We start from the raw sequence: 16,851 nt of genomic DNA, 5'->3' as shown, positions 1-16,851 counted from the left end.
AAATGATATGGAAACCAGTCTGTTGCATTGATATTACTCACAGTGCAAGGACTATCTTTTCCTGTGAAATCCTCACAGCTGAGAAAGAACATCTATTATATTACTGATTGAAAGCATAACTGGTCTGACTCATCCCATTGCCCTCAGACTTTAAGTTTTAACATGACACAATGTTTAGCGCAAAATTCCTCAGATATAATTGATATTTCTAAACATGTTCCATATTACCAAACATAAGGCATCCAACATCAAACAGGCATTTTCTTTTGTAAACTGAGAAGACAGTTAAAGGCTCCCTCAATTATAACAACATGAATATCAACAACAGCTTTTCTGTTGGCTTCTCCCTGATCACTCTAAATGTCTCACTGCCTCCCTTGCAACTGTGCAACTGTGTGTCAGTATGGGAGGGAAGGTGAAGAGGCTGCATGCTTAAAATTCCCACAGGCTAACAGGGATACAGAACACACTGAAGATTGAAGAGGCAATATTGAAAAGTTATCGCTCTGTCTGGGGAGGGATGAGCGGGCGAAGCAGACTGAGCCACTTGCTGTCTGATAGAGAAAGAGTAGGATGTTTCTGTTTCTAAACCAAAGAGAAACATTCATGAAAAGTTTACATAGATAATATCTATATCAATGATTAATGGTCAGCAGTACAAATGAGACACTGCACACCACACACACTAAATCTGTGTCTCTGTCTCTGTCTCTCTCTCTCACACACACACACACACACACACACACACACAAATTAACCTCAGCCAGCCACTCTGCCCCACCCTCTCCCTCTCTCTCTGTTTCCTCTCCCTCTCTCTATCTCTTTCTGCTCTCCTCCAGCAGTAGGCTGGACTAGTGAGCAGATGGACGCCACCAGCCTGCCAGAGTCCGATCCAAAAACAGAAAATCACTTAAGAGACATGGGACAGGGGACATGTACTGCAGGCTGAGTTTTATTAAACTTCTGATGAGCTTTGCATAATAATATCTGCTGTAGTATGAAAAGAATGTGCGCCTAAATTACACCGAAACACTGGAAGTTGTGGCAATTTTCAACAACCACTGCTTTTCTTTATTAACTGTATAAACAGAGCAAATCCTAACATAATACGAAAAGATTGTGTTATATGCATATATGCCGCACAATTCAATACATTTCTTAAGAAACTATGAAATAATGACTGGACTTCATCTCCAGGCGCACTCTCTCAGTTTGAGCTTGGAGAAGGTGCGAAGCGCATGAAGATGCGCGCCACACAACAACAGATACCGCTACAATTCACCTGATACTTTCATTCTTGCACAAGTATACATGTAAGCTCCCCAATAGGGCAGTATAGCTCTAGATCCTTATTGCACTTACCTCAGCCCCTGACAGGTCTACATTTGAGGAGAGAGACGCCAGTAGAAACAGGGTGCAGGTCGGTAACAGCATCGTGGCGGTGCGCAGTGGAAACTGTATGCGCGGCTGTGCAGAGTGGCCCCAAACAACCACCTGTTGACCGCTTCTTGTCCTCTGTCTTCAAGTAATACACAGGTTATCAACAGAGCATAAGCCGCACGTTTGGCTGCATCTTTGTCCGAGACGTTGTGAGGTACTGATCAATGCAACTTGGTCTTGTTTCTCCTGCACCACACCCCCTCCCGAAACGACCACCCTCGCCCATGCACACGGACACAACCCTGTTGTTACAAACACTTTGACTTTTCTCGGTAAGGAGAGGGACTGCTCTGCACACTTTGGTACTTTTATGACAATATTGGAGGAGGTTTTGGTGCGCCAGTGACTGTGGTACCTGTTCTGAAACTTTCCAGCCCAGGAACCCGCGCCTCTCTTTCCCCGAGAAAACTATTCACCGCAACCCTTGAGTGACTGTAAGTAACGGATTTTATTAAAGCAATAACAAAGTAATAACATACACTTGTCAGAAACTATATTGTAGTAGGATTGCAACTATTTCCCTTAGAGCACATCATATGGAGCAGCATGCGCTCTACTTTACAGCAAAACTGTTTGAGGTATAGGACATATGCTAATTCATTAAGACTCTCAGCAGATGGATCAAATGTATCGAGTCAATATTAGCCACTGATTACTGATGTTAGCGTTGGTGTGCCTCAGGTCGGGCAGACATGCTGTAGACCTGTCTCTGCAACAAGGGAAACAGCGGCGTAGGAATGAAGTTTGCGGTCTGCATGAGTGGGACCGTGCCGCACACCAGAGACCTGAGGAGTTTGAGGCAAGCAGAATATGTGTGCATTGCATTCAACTGTAATACATCACCACTTGATTAACTGATCAGCATAATCAACGCTGTCATTTTCATTGACTACAGGCTGCTGCTTTTGTGCCTCTCCATTGCCATCCTCGCCTCGGGAGTGCAAGCAGTAAGTTCTCTATCTCACATGTTGTTGATTTTCACACTACTTGTTGTATGCATTCACTTGCAACCTGTTGACAATTAAGGCTAAAACAAAAAAAGACAGCAGTTGTCTCCAGTCTTAGCCAGTCAGGCTTGGAGCTGCTTACCAGGCACACACACACACACACACACACACATCAGTATGTTATGCTGACAGTGGGAGTGCCAGAGGAGAAAGGCTTTGGGGCGTTTCTTTCCGACTGCTACCTCTTGTAGGAGGGTTCAGATACTTCAGCTTTGCAGAGCATGATGTTGTAAAGCAACCTGAAGCTAAAACTCAGACTGCTTCTTTAGAAATGACTCATGGCGCAAGACTGCTTGAATTAATGGAATAGTTCACCCAAAAATGGAAATTCTGTCATCATCTACTCACCTTCATGCCAAATGAAACACAGGTGAAATTTGTTAGTCCATATAACACACAGGGAGGTTGCCAGCACAACTTGGTAGCAGCCTTCTCCAAAACAACTGAAGTCAATGGGGACCTGTTCTTTAGAGTTCCAAAACAAAAACAGCCAAACAATCACACTGTGAATAGAAAGGCCTATACACCATTATTTGTTGCAAATCAATCAGCTGTAGTTAAGATTTGCACTAAATTATGGTATAAATATACTGTAGGTCTTTTTGGAACTCTGAAGAACTGGTCCCCACTGACTTCAGTTGTTTTGGAGAAGGCTGCTACCAAGTTGTGCTGGCAGCCTCCCTGTGTGTTATATGGACAAACTTCACCTGTGTTTCAACTGGCATGAGGTTGAGTAGATGATGACACAATTTTCATTTTTGGGTGAACTATTCATTTAAGAACATTCTCACTGCTTTCCATTTGCTAAATGAATACATAAATAAAGATGGGGTGTCATGTAGGGCCATGCTATGATTTACTTGAGGCTTGACCTTTGACCTGGCAGGGATTATGGGGTGGGGTCATGACCTCCTGAGACAGGATGAAACTCTGTTGACCTTTGTAGTGATAAATTTGTCATGCTTCTTTTATATGTAATAGAGTAACCCTTAACCAATACCCTCCTTAATGAGAAACGCGTGTGTGCCATTACATTTCTTGTTTTGTTTGAATGTGTGTGTGTGTGTGTGTGTGTGTGTGTGTGTGTGTGTCTGTCTGTCTGTCTGTCTGTCTGTCTACGTTATTCTCCCCAAGATTTAATGAATCTATCCAGACCTACAGTACCTCAGTTAAGTGTGATGAGGATGGCGGTTCACTCGAAACATCCTAATATGAAGGCCTTACTTTTATTATTAATCCGTAAATGTGTGTTTACATTAGTGTTAATAAAATAATGCTGTAGAGAACTACCTTATGTCCTGTCCAAGTGTGACTGAGCATGATGCTGAACCAATACCTTCTCACTTATTTTAAGTCATTCCTGATAAGAGCATCAATATAAAATCTAAATGTAAATTCAACAGACACAATCATGTTTAATCCAGTCTTGATTTGTGAACATGAACAACTCTCTCCCAGGCTAGAAACTAGACAGAAAAGACTGTTGATGATGTCACTTCTAAAAAAATCTTGGAGCTGCTCCAATGACAGTGAATGGGAAAGGTTTTGTTCTCATAGTGACAGTGCTGAGGAGGAATTTATGGGACCCATGATGCACTGGTATCATGCCTGTTAGCGTTATGGACATGAAATTCAGAATAATTTTCCACCAAGTCAGGTTCCAATTCATTGTCAATGGAGCAGCTCATTGCGTTTGCTGACATCACAAGGAAAGACATTCCTGTTCACAAATATTGAATTGATTGAACTCTTTCTCATGCACCTACATAAACACACTCTTTTTCACACACTCTTGCTCAGATTGTACCAGACTGTTACAAGTTGCCAGAAAAATTTCAGTTAAACGAGTCCTCTGAGAGAAAGTATGGATGTTCCATGAAAAAGATTATAATGTTTCACTGGACATTAAATAACCCATAAAAATGGCCTTATAGTGGTTTTATTATTTTTTATCCTCTCTCTCTCCGGACCTTCTCACTTCACATGGGCTACTTTATTTCCCCCTTTTCCCATTCCACCCTTGTGATGCTGATTTGCACACTGTGTTTCTCTGTGTGTGTGTGTGTGTGTGTGTGTGTGTGTGTGTGTGTGTGTGTGAGCGTGCAACGTGTGTGTGTGTGCACGTGTATGTGTTTTGCTTTTCTGTTTATTTCTTGCTCATGCTCAGGACTGTTTGTGCCAGTATCAGATGCTCTAAGGTTCTATAACTAGATATTTAATATCATACTCAAGCCCGTCAGATGAAAAGTGATTTTCTGGGGTGTGATGAAAAGGCCCCATTGTCTGTTGCTCTTATCAGATTTGGTCTGGGCTTGATGAAAAGCGTGTGACACAGCTCAGGTCCTCTGTGTATTGTGCAGCTTCAGACCAAGGCAGTGATACTAGGAAACAGGAGACTATTTTTAGATTGACACCATCCATGCCTGCAAGTTCCAGTAATTTGAAATAAGTAAAATAGCTTCTGATTCTGTATTTAAATTATAGCCAGTATCTGAGTTTTAGGGATAATATCTCCCTCTATGGACATTACAGAAGTTGTTGAAAGGATGCCAAGGAGTCCATTTCATTGGCTACAGGCTGTAGGTGTTCAGTGTTGATTTTTCATGTAAAAAGTGTGAGGGAAGCAGCAAGTTAATGCATCATCAGTCATACACCCCTCTGTTGATGTTTTACATCAAACTCACACATTGATCATTAATCTCAACTGATTCTAAGAAAATGTCTGTGTCTGTTTAATATCAAATCCATATCTGACCCGTGGGACTGCTTCAGTTCTTTGAACCGGACCCCGGTCTCTGTGTTGTGCAGCTCTTTCCCACCATCCGTCCACATGTGATGTTTTACATTTGGCATTCCCCTGCCTCTCTGAAAACGTCATTCTCAAGATGTTTCGGATGTGTGATTTAGTTCTTTATTTTCACAATTTTCATGTTCCTCTGCTATTGAAAGCAGAAAGTACTACACAAGGTGCAATGTGACTCCCTGTTTCAGCACAGTGAGTTATAAAGTGAGAGCCTCTGTGTTTATGAACAAGGTCAGCTTTGTCAGTCATGCCCCTTTGAATCCATAGTGGCACACTACAAGGCCTTAGGGACGTTTACTACAGTACATTGGAGGATCCTATTTTGTTAGGATTTCCTGCTCTGCATTCTCCATAGAGATGCCATACTTTATTGGGAAAATGTAACCCTAGGGTTCTTGAGAGCAAAGATGTGTGCATGGATGCGCGCACACACACACACAGCCTTTCAGTCTCCACTGGAGTGGGAAGGAAGGCTCTTGAGGCAGTAATGTTAACAGGATGTTTCATGGAGGACTTTTGGAGAGGATTCGTTTCTCCCGTGTTTGAGAATATATTTCAAGATGTGTTTCAGGCCGGTGGAATGAGAGGATAATACTGGCAGCGGATGTGTGAGTTGTGGGAAGTGTGTCTGTGACGGCAGAAGGGATCTTTCTGGCTGCAGAATCCTACCTGGAAATGTAGCACCAACGTCTGCTGTAGCGATTACCTCTTCTTAGCTAAGTGGATGATTATGATAAATGTGGTTTTTGCATGTGCCCTTTTGGCCTGGTATTCCACAGCAACTATGCAGTCAAACTGAATGTGTTCCAAATATCCATAAGGGTATGATTGAAAGAAAAGAAAATGCAAATGCTCACAAGGAATTTACATTAGTTACATAGCTGTGCAGGTCATGTGGGAAACACTGAGTTTAATAGAGTCTATGCAGTATGCATAAGAGTGTCTCTAATTGTGCATGTGTAGCTGTGAATGAGTGACAGGGTCACCCAGTGGAAGGCAGACACGTGACTGACCTCTTGGATGTGATTGTTTTATGGAGGAGGAAGGCGTGTGTCCGGGGCGAGGGGAAGATGTCTGCTGGTGATAAGGGCAGAAAAACGGTCGGCACATCCCCTGCCAAAATAACGCCTGTGATATAAAGAGTGCCTGGCTGTAACAATCAGGGGAAGGGCCCATTGTACCGGCCCACAGGAAGCCACAGCCTCGGACGAGAACGCCATGTGTGGGGCTTCCCTGTCACTGGTATGTGAGTGGAGTGTGTGAGAGTGTGTGTGTGTGTGTGTGTGTGTGTGAGTCAGAGAGAGAAACAGAGATGGAGGTGTTGCCCTCACCTCAGAGATTCACCCCTCTGACCTTTCTTGGTATTGTGAGTTCTTACTGCTTAAAATCCCCTCCTCTACCTTCTCTTCTTCACACAAACACATACTCTACAGTCCTTTTATGTTGCATGTGTGTGTTTGTGTGGACGTGCTTGCTTGTACGCATGAATGGATGTATGTGTGTCTTTTGTTTGCTTAAGTATTGTTTCCTCAGCAACAGTATTTTTCATAAAACAAGACTTTGTGTGGTGATTATTTGATTAGTCTCTGAGGTTCGGCATTGTGACAATAAGGAAAGGCCTGGTGAGCTTGGCTGTTCGCCCCCATTGGTTTGGAGACTGCCTCCTTGGGGGTGATGCCTACATGAGTGATTCATTCCATTGATTGTGATGCAGATGTGAACCCCTGACAGACATGAACCCTAAACATGACAGGGGTCAAGTGAAAGGGCAGACCAAAGTGTGTGTAAGGAATTTGGTCAAGTTCTAGTAGTACAGTTAAAGCTAACAAGGACGCCTGGGCCTTTCCCATGAACCAGTGAAGGCTTGGGCATGCATGGACACAACACACTGAAACAGTTACTGGAGGCAGAACATTGTTATAGGGGAGGCTGGTAGAAAAAAGGTCAGTGAAGTCTATATCTGAAAGGTCAGCTTGGGGTTGCTTGTAAGGTACTGAAAACTGTCGTTAATTTGTTTGCCAATTTGTTTTCCCTGCTTGGAAGCAGGATGTGTGTGTGTGTGTGTGTGTGTGTGTGTGTGTGTGTGTGTGTGTGTGTGTGTGTGCATAATTTTCCTTTTGGCATGCGGTGAGTGTGGGTTGTGTTTATCTGTGGGCTTAGTGGAGTTCGATTTTGAGTGGGAAACATCCTGAGTCCAGAATTGTGTGAACAGAAAATAGATTATCCAGAGAAGCTCTTTAAACAGGAAAAGGAAATGGGGGAAGCCAAATGTGTCAGGGTTTCTTTACAACCCCGCGTACGAGAGAGACCCCGCATCGTTTGGTTACTCCAGAGAATGTTTACTGAGTCGTATATTCTCTATGTAAACCCAGTCCTGTTCGTTCTGTAGATGCAGCAAGAGAAGAAGAATGGATATAGATTCATGTATATATGTTGTATAACAGCCTAACGCATTGTCGGTGGTCTTGTATTGTTTGATCGTTTGAATTTTTTCCTGCAGCTAGCAGGCTGCTATTTTTCTCCTTTTGACTTGCTATATGATCAAATATACTCTGTATATATACAGCTAAATCTGGACCTTAGGAACTTTTATATTTGACAAGCTATTTTAAAATGTGCTTCAAGCTGTAGAATGACTCCCATCTTCCCATCCAGTGCTTTGCATGCTGTGTAGTTCTGGTCTCTTTTCTGATCCCTCTGAGCCTCCACACATGGACAACACTCTGGTAGCTCAAAGGGTTTATTCCCCATGCAGTCATGGGTGTCTGCCACTGGACCATTTGACTTCATCTGGATGCTGTGCGGTCCACATGGCTTGAACTCATTTCTGCACTTAGATCCTTACAGTACATGCTCAGAGATGAGTAACACTCTTACATTACATTATATTTGACCTTTAAAATCCTTTCAGAGACCCAAGAGCAGTGAGGTGACTCTGGGATTCTTGAAACTATCACAGGACCAGGTCATACTTCCTTGTCGGACTAGTTTGTGAGATACGCAGATAAAAACGTCAGCTGATATGAACCAGAGAGAATGTGTGTCTGCTAGCCTTCAACACACAGATACAGTATACTGTAGATTGTATACATTTCTGCTATTGTACAGAGCCTTTATGACAGCTTATAACATAGTCAGTGTCTTTCTATTGTCACAAAGAAACTCTCAAACGCAGGCTAATAATATGAAAATGGAAGAGGCAGAAAATAGAAGAAAATGCAAGAAAATAAAAAGGTAGGGATGCCAGTGGTTTGATTCCATGGATAACCACTTTTCACGCTCCATTTTCATTCCCACTCATGTGTGACAACCCCCAGTCACACTCCAAATGTGCGCACACACATACACCCACCTACCCTCCCAACACACACACATATGCATAAAATCTCTCTCTATCACACACACACACACACACACACGCACAGAAATTGCTCTGTACTTCCAAGATTGAAGATTTCACAGCACCCACCCCAGACAAGATGCTATCAGCCTTTATCAAGTTGAGCCTTAAAGATGCAGCCTTTTCCTTTTCCTTTAACATTCAGTTTTTAACAAACGGAACCAGATCTTCCCTTATCACCTTTCCCTTAACACTTCTCTCTCTTGTCTCCCTGTTTAAACCCACTAGCAGCAGTAGTTCAGGGGCAACAAGGCAAGATGTTACCTTCTTGCCTTGTTGAGTTTTCATAGTTGCAGTTTGTTGTGGAATGCAGCAGTTTGTGAAAATGTTAATTTAGTTTAGAAAGTCCAGCGTGAACTGACTTTTATTTGACTTGGAATGAAGTTAGGAAGTAAATTCATTGTGGACGCTGCCTCCGGAAAGTCCCTATATACAGTATATCCACCCCCGTCCTCTCCCCTCTCCCCATCTCCCGGTGATTAATGGGGGGACGCAGGGGTCCCATCAGGCTACACTGAAAGAATTCCAAAGCCTTGGTCTTCCCAATCCTCCTGGGCTTCAGTCTCTCAGCACAACTCTCCGCCGCTCCATCCCTCCCTCCCTCCCTCTCTCTCTCTCTCTCTCTTCCTTTTATAGCCTCATCTCTGCCCTGATCTCTACCTCCCCTGCCTTCTCTCCCCTCACTCTCTCTCCATCTATCTCTGAAAGGGACACTTGGCAGAGGGTCCTTCTCTCTCTCTCTCTCTCTCCCCTCCTCTCTCTTTCTCTCTCCCTCTCATTTCAGCTCTCTCCCCATCCATCCCTCCTCCTGTCCCTCTGCTACACGTGCGTCTCTGGTCGTCTGTCTCTCTTCAGCGGAGGAGAAGCTTCTCAGTGAGCTCACATGGAAGGATTGTTTCAGCTGTGTTTGGACAAAGAACATACCTACTTCGTTTTCACAAAATCACTCTGGGCTTTCTAGTTTACGCGCTGTTTGGTTCAACAGGTGCTCACATAGCGATAGGGTTTCTGGAGTCATTTGTTTGAATTAGTTGATTTATGTTTCTTGGAGATAGCCATGTGACGCTAAAGATACACTGACGTTTAGGCTGGACTTAGTCATATCCTGCAGAGGGTATATAGCCCCCCCACCCTCCAGCAACTGTCCATGACATCTCATCTACAGTAATTAGGAGCTGGACCGTTCACTGAGCTCATTGTTGTGCCTTGAACGATTCCTATTCTGGACAGAAGACACACACCGTTCCGTTTTTAGCCCAGCTGTGGTCTAATTGATTAGATTGAATTATTTCTTGTCATGGGAAGAATGTTAGCAAAGTTAAATCCGCTCACTATGATAACATGACTTTGTCCAATCTCTTTCTCTCTCACCACAGTAACTTAAGACTTTAACACTAGCCATGCTAATAGACCAGATTTCTCCCCCCTCTCTCTCTCTCTCTCTCTCTGTCTCTCTCTCTCTCTCTGTCTCTGTTTCTCTCTCTCTCTCTGTCTCTCTCCTTTCTCTCTCATCACCCCCTCTCTCTCTTTCCTCTCTCACTTTGACATAGGTATCAGGGTTCATGACAGTCAGTGTTTCCTTCTGTCTTACCATCCCCTTTCTTTTCTGTGTCTGAACTCAACACACACTCTCACACACACACATGTTTGTATTGCTATACTTGCGAGGACCTTCACTGACTACATTCATTCCCTGTCCCCTAACCTTAACCCTCTCCCCTACTTGTCTAACCTCAACTCTTGCCCTAACCTAAAGCAAATCTCAACCCTAAACCCAATTTTCCTTATCATTCTATCCACGCGAGGTCTCTTGGTCCCCATAAGTGTAAAAATACAAACACACCTAGTATTCTCAGGCCTCTCGGGTGTCCGGGTTGTTACTAAGCGCATCCTCCCATCTGGATGTCATTGATCATCTGATCAGAGAGGTGAGCAGCAGGGTGACAATGTTGGACAGGTTAGCCTGTTAGCACCAAGCTGCGGGAAAAGAGAGCTAGCCAGCAGAGCCTAATCCCACCTCCATTTAGCTACGGCCCTAGCAGGAAGCACTGATTAGAAGCGCGGCCCCCTGGGAAATGGAGTTGAGTCTGTGTGTGACCTGAGGCCAGTTAAGAGAGGAAGGGTCCAGCTGTGTCAGGCCCAGGGCAGAAACCAGAGCTGTGTTTACACTGGAGCCCAGCCAGAGGAGCGCAGTGGGAGACTCTGCTCTGCCCCGCTTCTCTCTGCTCCCCATCCTCTGGTTCATGTTCTCTCCCCAAACTCCTGTCCTACTCTTTCCAGTGTGACCTTGTCACGCTCTGTCTTTCTCTCTCTCTGTTTCTATATATCTCTATTACTCAAAATGTTGAGTTGGTTTCCATGGCTGCTCTGCATGAACATGGGAAATCACTAGTTCCTGTGTTCAGTCTCACAGCTGTTCCCATGCTGGACCTCAGACATTTTTTTTCTCCTCTCTTGGACATTCAATGTATTATCTCTCTTTTCTCTCTTCTTCACAAATCTCTGCCCCAGGCTCACCTGTATGTATCATCTCATCTCCTTATCGTCACCTTTATCATACACTCTTTGCCCCATTTCCAATTGTGTGTGTGTGTGTGTGTGTGTGTGTGTGTGTGTGTGTGTGTGTGTGTGTGTGTGTGTGTGTGTGTGTGTGTGTGTGTGTGTGTGTGTGTGTGTGTGTGTGTGTGTGCCTTTCTGTCTGTCTGAATATCCATATGAGTGCAAACTTGGAAGAGACTCTTAAACTCTCTCATGGGAAGTAGATGGTGGTGTGAAAGGAAGCTGAATTAGCTGAACAGAAGCAATGGTCAATGGTCAGACAAGTTGAACATCAAGCAAGTGAGAGATCCATGAGATCCATAATGATCCATAATGGCCTCTTACTATAACGTGGCCCTCAGCAGCTCACCAGAATTCCCCTTATCACCATAATGGAGGCCTTTTATGGGAGATCTAGTGCAGTATCAAGATATGCCTCAATACTAAAACCCAAGCCAAGACAAACATGGTTATGTTTGATGTTTTGCTTTCTGCTGTGTGTGTGTGTGTGTGTGTGTGTGTGTGAGTGTGTGTGTGTGTGTGTGTGTGTGTGTTTGTCTTGGTGTCTGTGTGTATGTTTGTGAATGTGTTTGTTTAACAACTGCAATCTGATTATTTTATACAATTCTATGTTCGACTATTGCCGGAAGGCTGAGCTGCACTGGAATTATAAACTCACCCGTTTGACATGCTGCCCTACTTTTTAGGCCCTTTTGGTTTTGGCATTCTGTTTTTTTAAGTTTATGTTGCAGTAGTCTGCTTAAAAGAAGAAGGACCAGACTGAAAGACAAAATAAGACAGGAAACCCTGCATACGAAACAAATAAAATATTGAATTGATTGTTCTTAACCAACTGATAAACTAATTAAAATGGTGCTCTAACGTTTTTACCAGTCACATTTTCCTGACTTTTTGTTTGATTGTGTGTGTGTGTGTGTGTGTGTGTGTGTGTGTGTGCGTGTGTGTGTGTGTGTGTGTGTGTGCATGTGAATGGGAAATAGTTCCCACAACTCTTGTGTGAGTCACACAGACAGCAACAATGAATAGCATGGCTTGTCCACCAAGTCTGCTTTTCAACTATTTTCAGTCTGCGTATGTACGCCCACTCACACACACATTTGTGGTTTTATATGCATACCTTCACACCCACCATAAGGGTCATTTAGACCTGCTTCTTCTCTCTTTTATCCAGCAGAACAAGATTACTCTCTCCCAAATCTTTCCTTATATTGTCCTGGACTTATAAGGATGCCGTGTCTGTAGATCTCTATATGAGACCCGGATGTGGGCTATAAGGAGGCTGTAAACAGTGTTTCACTATCTGACATCCAAGATATCTTCCTTTCATACAGAATCACAAATCCTTGAGTTGGATCCTTGACCTCATTCTCTTCTAGAGCCCAACCTCGGCTGCTGTCACAGCCACCAGCCTATTAATCAGTGAATTGGTCATGGGCAGTTAAATGGCCTTGAACTACAGCATGTAGGTCACACTAGTCATTCCAAACTTCATTAGCAGAACATCATTTAGCCTTCATAGCCTTTCACACACAACTTGTTTTGCCGGGGTGATTAGATCCTCGCTTGTTTGCGGTGAATCCTACACAGAGATGTTTCTCAGCTGGCAAAGGGAGTATCACACACTCACTGTCTCACACTGAGACAGAGATACAATGCAGACGTACATCAAGACGTATCACATCGTACACGTTTCCGTCACAGATGTGTTACACATACAGTAATGCAAAAGAGCTTCCTGCTGAGAGTGTCCAGATGGTTCATATTCAGCGAGATCGCACTAAGATGAGGTCTTTCACATCATTAGTGTGAAGAGGTGCAGCTGTTACCTTGCGAAGTCAAAGCAGTGATATATAGTCTGACACACGCGTGCACATGTACACACACGCACACACACGCACACATAATAACAGTCAGATAATGTAATAACTTTCAAAATATCATTAAATGTCCCTCTGAATAGGTCAAAAATGTAATAAAACCTGTTAATGTAATAAATTCCTGTATGCCAGTCCTGTGTCTCCCTCTCCACTTGAAAAAAAAAATCCCGAAAGCGTCAGTCCTCTGACTCCTCTCCTGTCCTGACAACTGCACAACACAATTGAGACCTTGACCATGAGAAGGTAACTGTCAAATGAATGAGTGATGATTACACACAAAACACACTTGATGCGCCGTCATGTAAGCTTTACTACTGCTTGTAATGTATAGTTCCCATGATCTGGAACATGAAAAAGAACATTATGAACCAGTGCTTGGTTTCATTCAGAACTTTAATTTATCGGTCATAACGGAATGTTCGGAATGAACCAATAGCAAATAGTTTTGGTTCCTTTTCCTGTCGCCACACCTTTGACTGCGCCTTGTGCCATGCGCCATTGATTAACAAAAATAGAGCTGAAAGTTTGCGTTGCATGACTTTTTCATATGATCAGCACAAAAAGTAGTTTTGTGGCAGCACTTTTTCTACCAAAAAGCAGAGTAGTGTGAGAACACCCTAAGCGAGTGTTTTGGTTTTGTTTACTCATGACTGTGGAGGTTGTGTGGCTACTGCTGCAGCCCTCTTGGGGTTCGCTATACCTGACCAGTGGCAGCAGAGAGGTGGATTGGTCATCTACCAACTTGAATACTGAGTTCAAACATTCCTCTGGTCCAAGGCCAAAGAGGAAAGGTCACAGGTCAGATCCCCCATTGAGGATGAGCAACAGCCACTGCCAAACACACCTCAGATCAACCACTTACGCTCACATGCTTCCTTGCGGTGCAGGATCTGGTTACCCTTGACTCCAATAGCCCTGAGATTCTTCACTATCATAATCAAAGCAGCCATATTTTACATCTCTCCGCTCTGTTTCCTCTGCGCTGTCCTCCCCATGGGGTGAGTTAGAGAAGAGGTAAGGAGCGTGTCACCACCGATCCCAGATCAAACAGCGATCCCGACCCGCAGTAGCCTCTGATCTCTGTTCATTTGATCCCTCAAGCATGGAGGAGTCTCACACAAACACTGTTTATGCTCCACTTTGCCGTTTCATGTATGTAAGCTGAGAAGCCATCTTGGAGAGGCGATCTGTCATATCCATCACTTCACATTGGGAGTGATGGCTGTTTTAAGATCTGTCGGTGACATTGGGGGTTGACATCTGTGAGTGCTTGGAAGTTTAACCGACAGCGAATAGGAATTTGTCGTTTTCATTGAGATATATTGAGAGTCCCAATCCCCTCGCACATTTATCTGAGATCTACATACCAAAGATGAGCGGTTCATGAGGAAAATGACTGGCGGAAACAGGAGATTTACGGAGTTAATTTGAATTGCGTCTTTCTTCGTCACTAAAAGCCCCTTTAGAAAAAGATCATCCTTAGGTCCAATTTTCATACACATTTTCTAAATAATGTTATTAGTTGGAGGCAAATTAATGATCCGGGGGTGAACATTGGATTTCTCAGTGAGTGATTTGTCTGGAGAGATGTGGAATGTACAGCTGTGGGTCGACATCATTGACTCTCTCTCTCTCTCTCTCCCTCTCTCTCTCTCTCTCTCTCTCTCTCTCTCTCTCTCTCTCTCTCTCTCTTACTGTGTGTGTGTGTGTGTGTGTGTGTGTGTTTGTGTGCTTTTGATTTCTTGTTTGCTGTTTCTGGGCAGAGAGGCTGAGTGATGCATTTTCTGGATTGCATAGATGGTCATTTTTCATGCTGTGATCTGCATTAACTGAAGTAATTTAAATTGGATTTTGAATTCAGCTCTCTCTCCCTCTCTCTCTCTCTCTCTCTCTCTCTCTCTCTCTCTCTCTCTCTGTGTGTGTGTGTGTGTGTGTGTGAGAGTGCGTGTGAGTGTGTGTGTGTGTGTGTCTGTGTGTGTGTAAAGAAGGGGATTATTGGGGGGAGTTCAGCATCTTTTCAACCACCTGGGGATTATGTGTCCATCTTGTCTAATGTGACTGACTCCAACCAAATTAATTCCCACTCCCTCTCAAAAGACAAGTAAAATTTCTGTCTTGTGTATAATTGACGGTTCCCGATCTTCTCAAGTTTGACTTTCTTTATCTGCATTTGATTTGTCTTCGGTTTGTTTCGTCTGAACATCGGTCCCATATTTTGGTCTTGTCATCATCTTGTCATCATCTTGTCATTGTGCCTGAGGTCCTGTGTTGATCCTGGCTGGGTTTGACACTGACTGGAAGCGCTAGGATGTGGTTCAGCCTGTGGTGAACCTTCTGTATACAGTACATGGATAAACCAGGACCATGGTGACTCAAGCTGACCACAGACGGTCCACACAAACCAACGACAAGCTCTGAGAACAGCTTGTTGTTTTGTCTGAATATGTGATGGTACAGAATGTTAGACTGGACACCTACAAGATTAAAACTGGGAATCTACCTATTCATTAAGGATACGTAATAGCACACAGATTTATTGAATAAACAGAGTTCTCAGCATCGCCCACCTCTGCACTCACGAAGCCAAATAAAGATGCTTTGATAAGAAGAGAAATAAATAAATGTATATCGCTCTCTTCTAATAGCATTAACAGAGAGAGAAAGAAAGAAAGAGAGAGGGAGAGGGAGAGAGAGAGAGAGAGTTAAGTGTGCTGTTGACCCAGCTGGATTCATTTCATATATATTGAGGGAGTCTGTGTACATGGGAGGGAAGCACCAGTGCAGTCATAAAGAACAGGGAGGCAACAAAAAAACAACATTCCTCATTAAGAGAGGCATTAATCTGACCACTGTGGCCTCTCACTGGAAATACCCACTTCCCTGTATACACACCTGCACACTCAAAGTCAAACTCCACACACGAACGTCTTCACAAAAGAAGGCAGGTAGATGGACAAACAGACAATGTGTGTGAACATGCCTGCATACACACACACACACACACACACACACACACACACAACCATATTTGTCTCTCCAGTCTGTTCCTGAAGGGCAGCACTGTATATTGTACAGACTTGGCAACCGACATCTGTCATACCAGCTCTCCTGTGGCTGACTGTCTTCAGGCTGATTCAGAGAGCCTGTTTCTGCAAGGAGAAAGTAGTATTTCAAAAGTGAAACAATAAGTTCAATCTATAATACTTACTTGTCAGTCATTATATGCAATCCTTTGTTTGATTTCAACTTCAGCGTGGCCATTACTTGTTGAACCAAACAGTTACTTTCACATTCAAATATAATAACAAGGGATGGGATGATATGCTTATCTCAAGATACGATTCAATATGCAATATGGGGTTCACGATTTGATACAACCACCATACGATGTAATAAATAAAAGTTCAATGACAAAGTATGACTGAGCAGAATTATGTTAACCTCTGAGCCACAAATCTTTCATGCAAGGGCACTGGCTTGCTAGAATGTAAACAACAATTTAAAAATGTCATTACAAAGTTCATCTAATATAATTTCGATGGAGAGCTTGTGAAATTGTGATGTACAAGCCATTTCATTTGTGATTACGACAGCAGGATAAAATGTAGCCAATGTCGCGATTAATTTTTCTGCCCCACGATATATTGCAATATATTGAATTTCGATATATCGTCCCATCACTAGTAATAACTGTTGCTAAAAGAGAAGGGAGATACAGGGTTTCTATAACTCATCTCTCCATTGTAATGAATACAAAGACACAAA

General features: G+C 43.3%; 2 protein-coding genes across 3 annotated transcripts in view; one reads left to right on the top strand and one right to left on the bottom strand.

The window, feature by feature from the left end:
• Positions 1-1,564, bottom strand: part of col4a1 (collagen, type IV, alpha 1) — a 43,396-nt gene extending 41,832 nt beyond the window's left edge. Inside the window, exon 1 of the mRNA XM_071516150.1 lies at positions 1,363-1,564. Within this exon, the coding sequence (XP_071372251.1) occupies positions 1,363-1,434 (72 nt within the window). The 5' untranslated portion in view covers positions 1,435-1,564. The remainder of the gene's footprint in view (positions 1-1,362) is intronic.
• A 159-nt stretch (positions 1,565-1,723) lies between these two features.
• The window catches only part of col4a2 (collagen, type IV, alpha 2), a 54,738-nt gene continuing 39,610 nt past the window's right edge, over positions 1,724-16,851 (top strand). For both annotated transcript variants that reach the window (XM_071516156.1, XM_071516155.1), the window contains exons 1-3: positions 1,724-1,874; positions 2,122-2,239; positions 2,336-2,387. In XM_071516156.1, coding sequence (XP_071372257.1) covers positions 2,178-2,239; positions 2,336-2,387 — 114 coding nt within the window. In that variant the 5' untranslated portion in view covers positions 1,724-1,874; positions 2,122-2,177. The remainder of the gene's footprint in view (positions 1,875-2,121; positions 2,240-2,335; positions 2,388-16,851) is intronic.

The sequence above is a fragment of the Centroberyx affinis genome, unplaced genomic scaffold (assembly GCF_046629955.1).
Source record: "Centroberyx affinis isolate AG114_WGS23_722 - 3 ecotype Tasmania unplaced genomic scaffold, CSIRO-AGI_Caff_v1 ptg000393l_1, whole genome shotgun sequence".
Lineage (NCBI taxonomy): Eukaryota > Metazoa > Chordata > Actinopteri > Beryciformes > Berycidae > Centroberyx > Centroberyx affinis.
The sequence above is the reverse complement of the archived record's forward strand: the minus strand, read 5'-3'. Positions and strand labels throughout refer to the sequence as shown.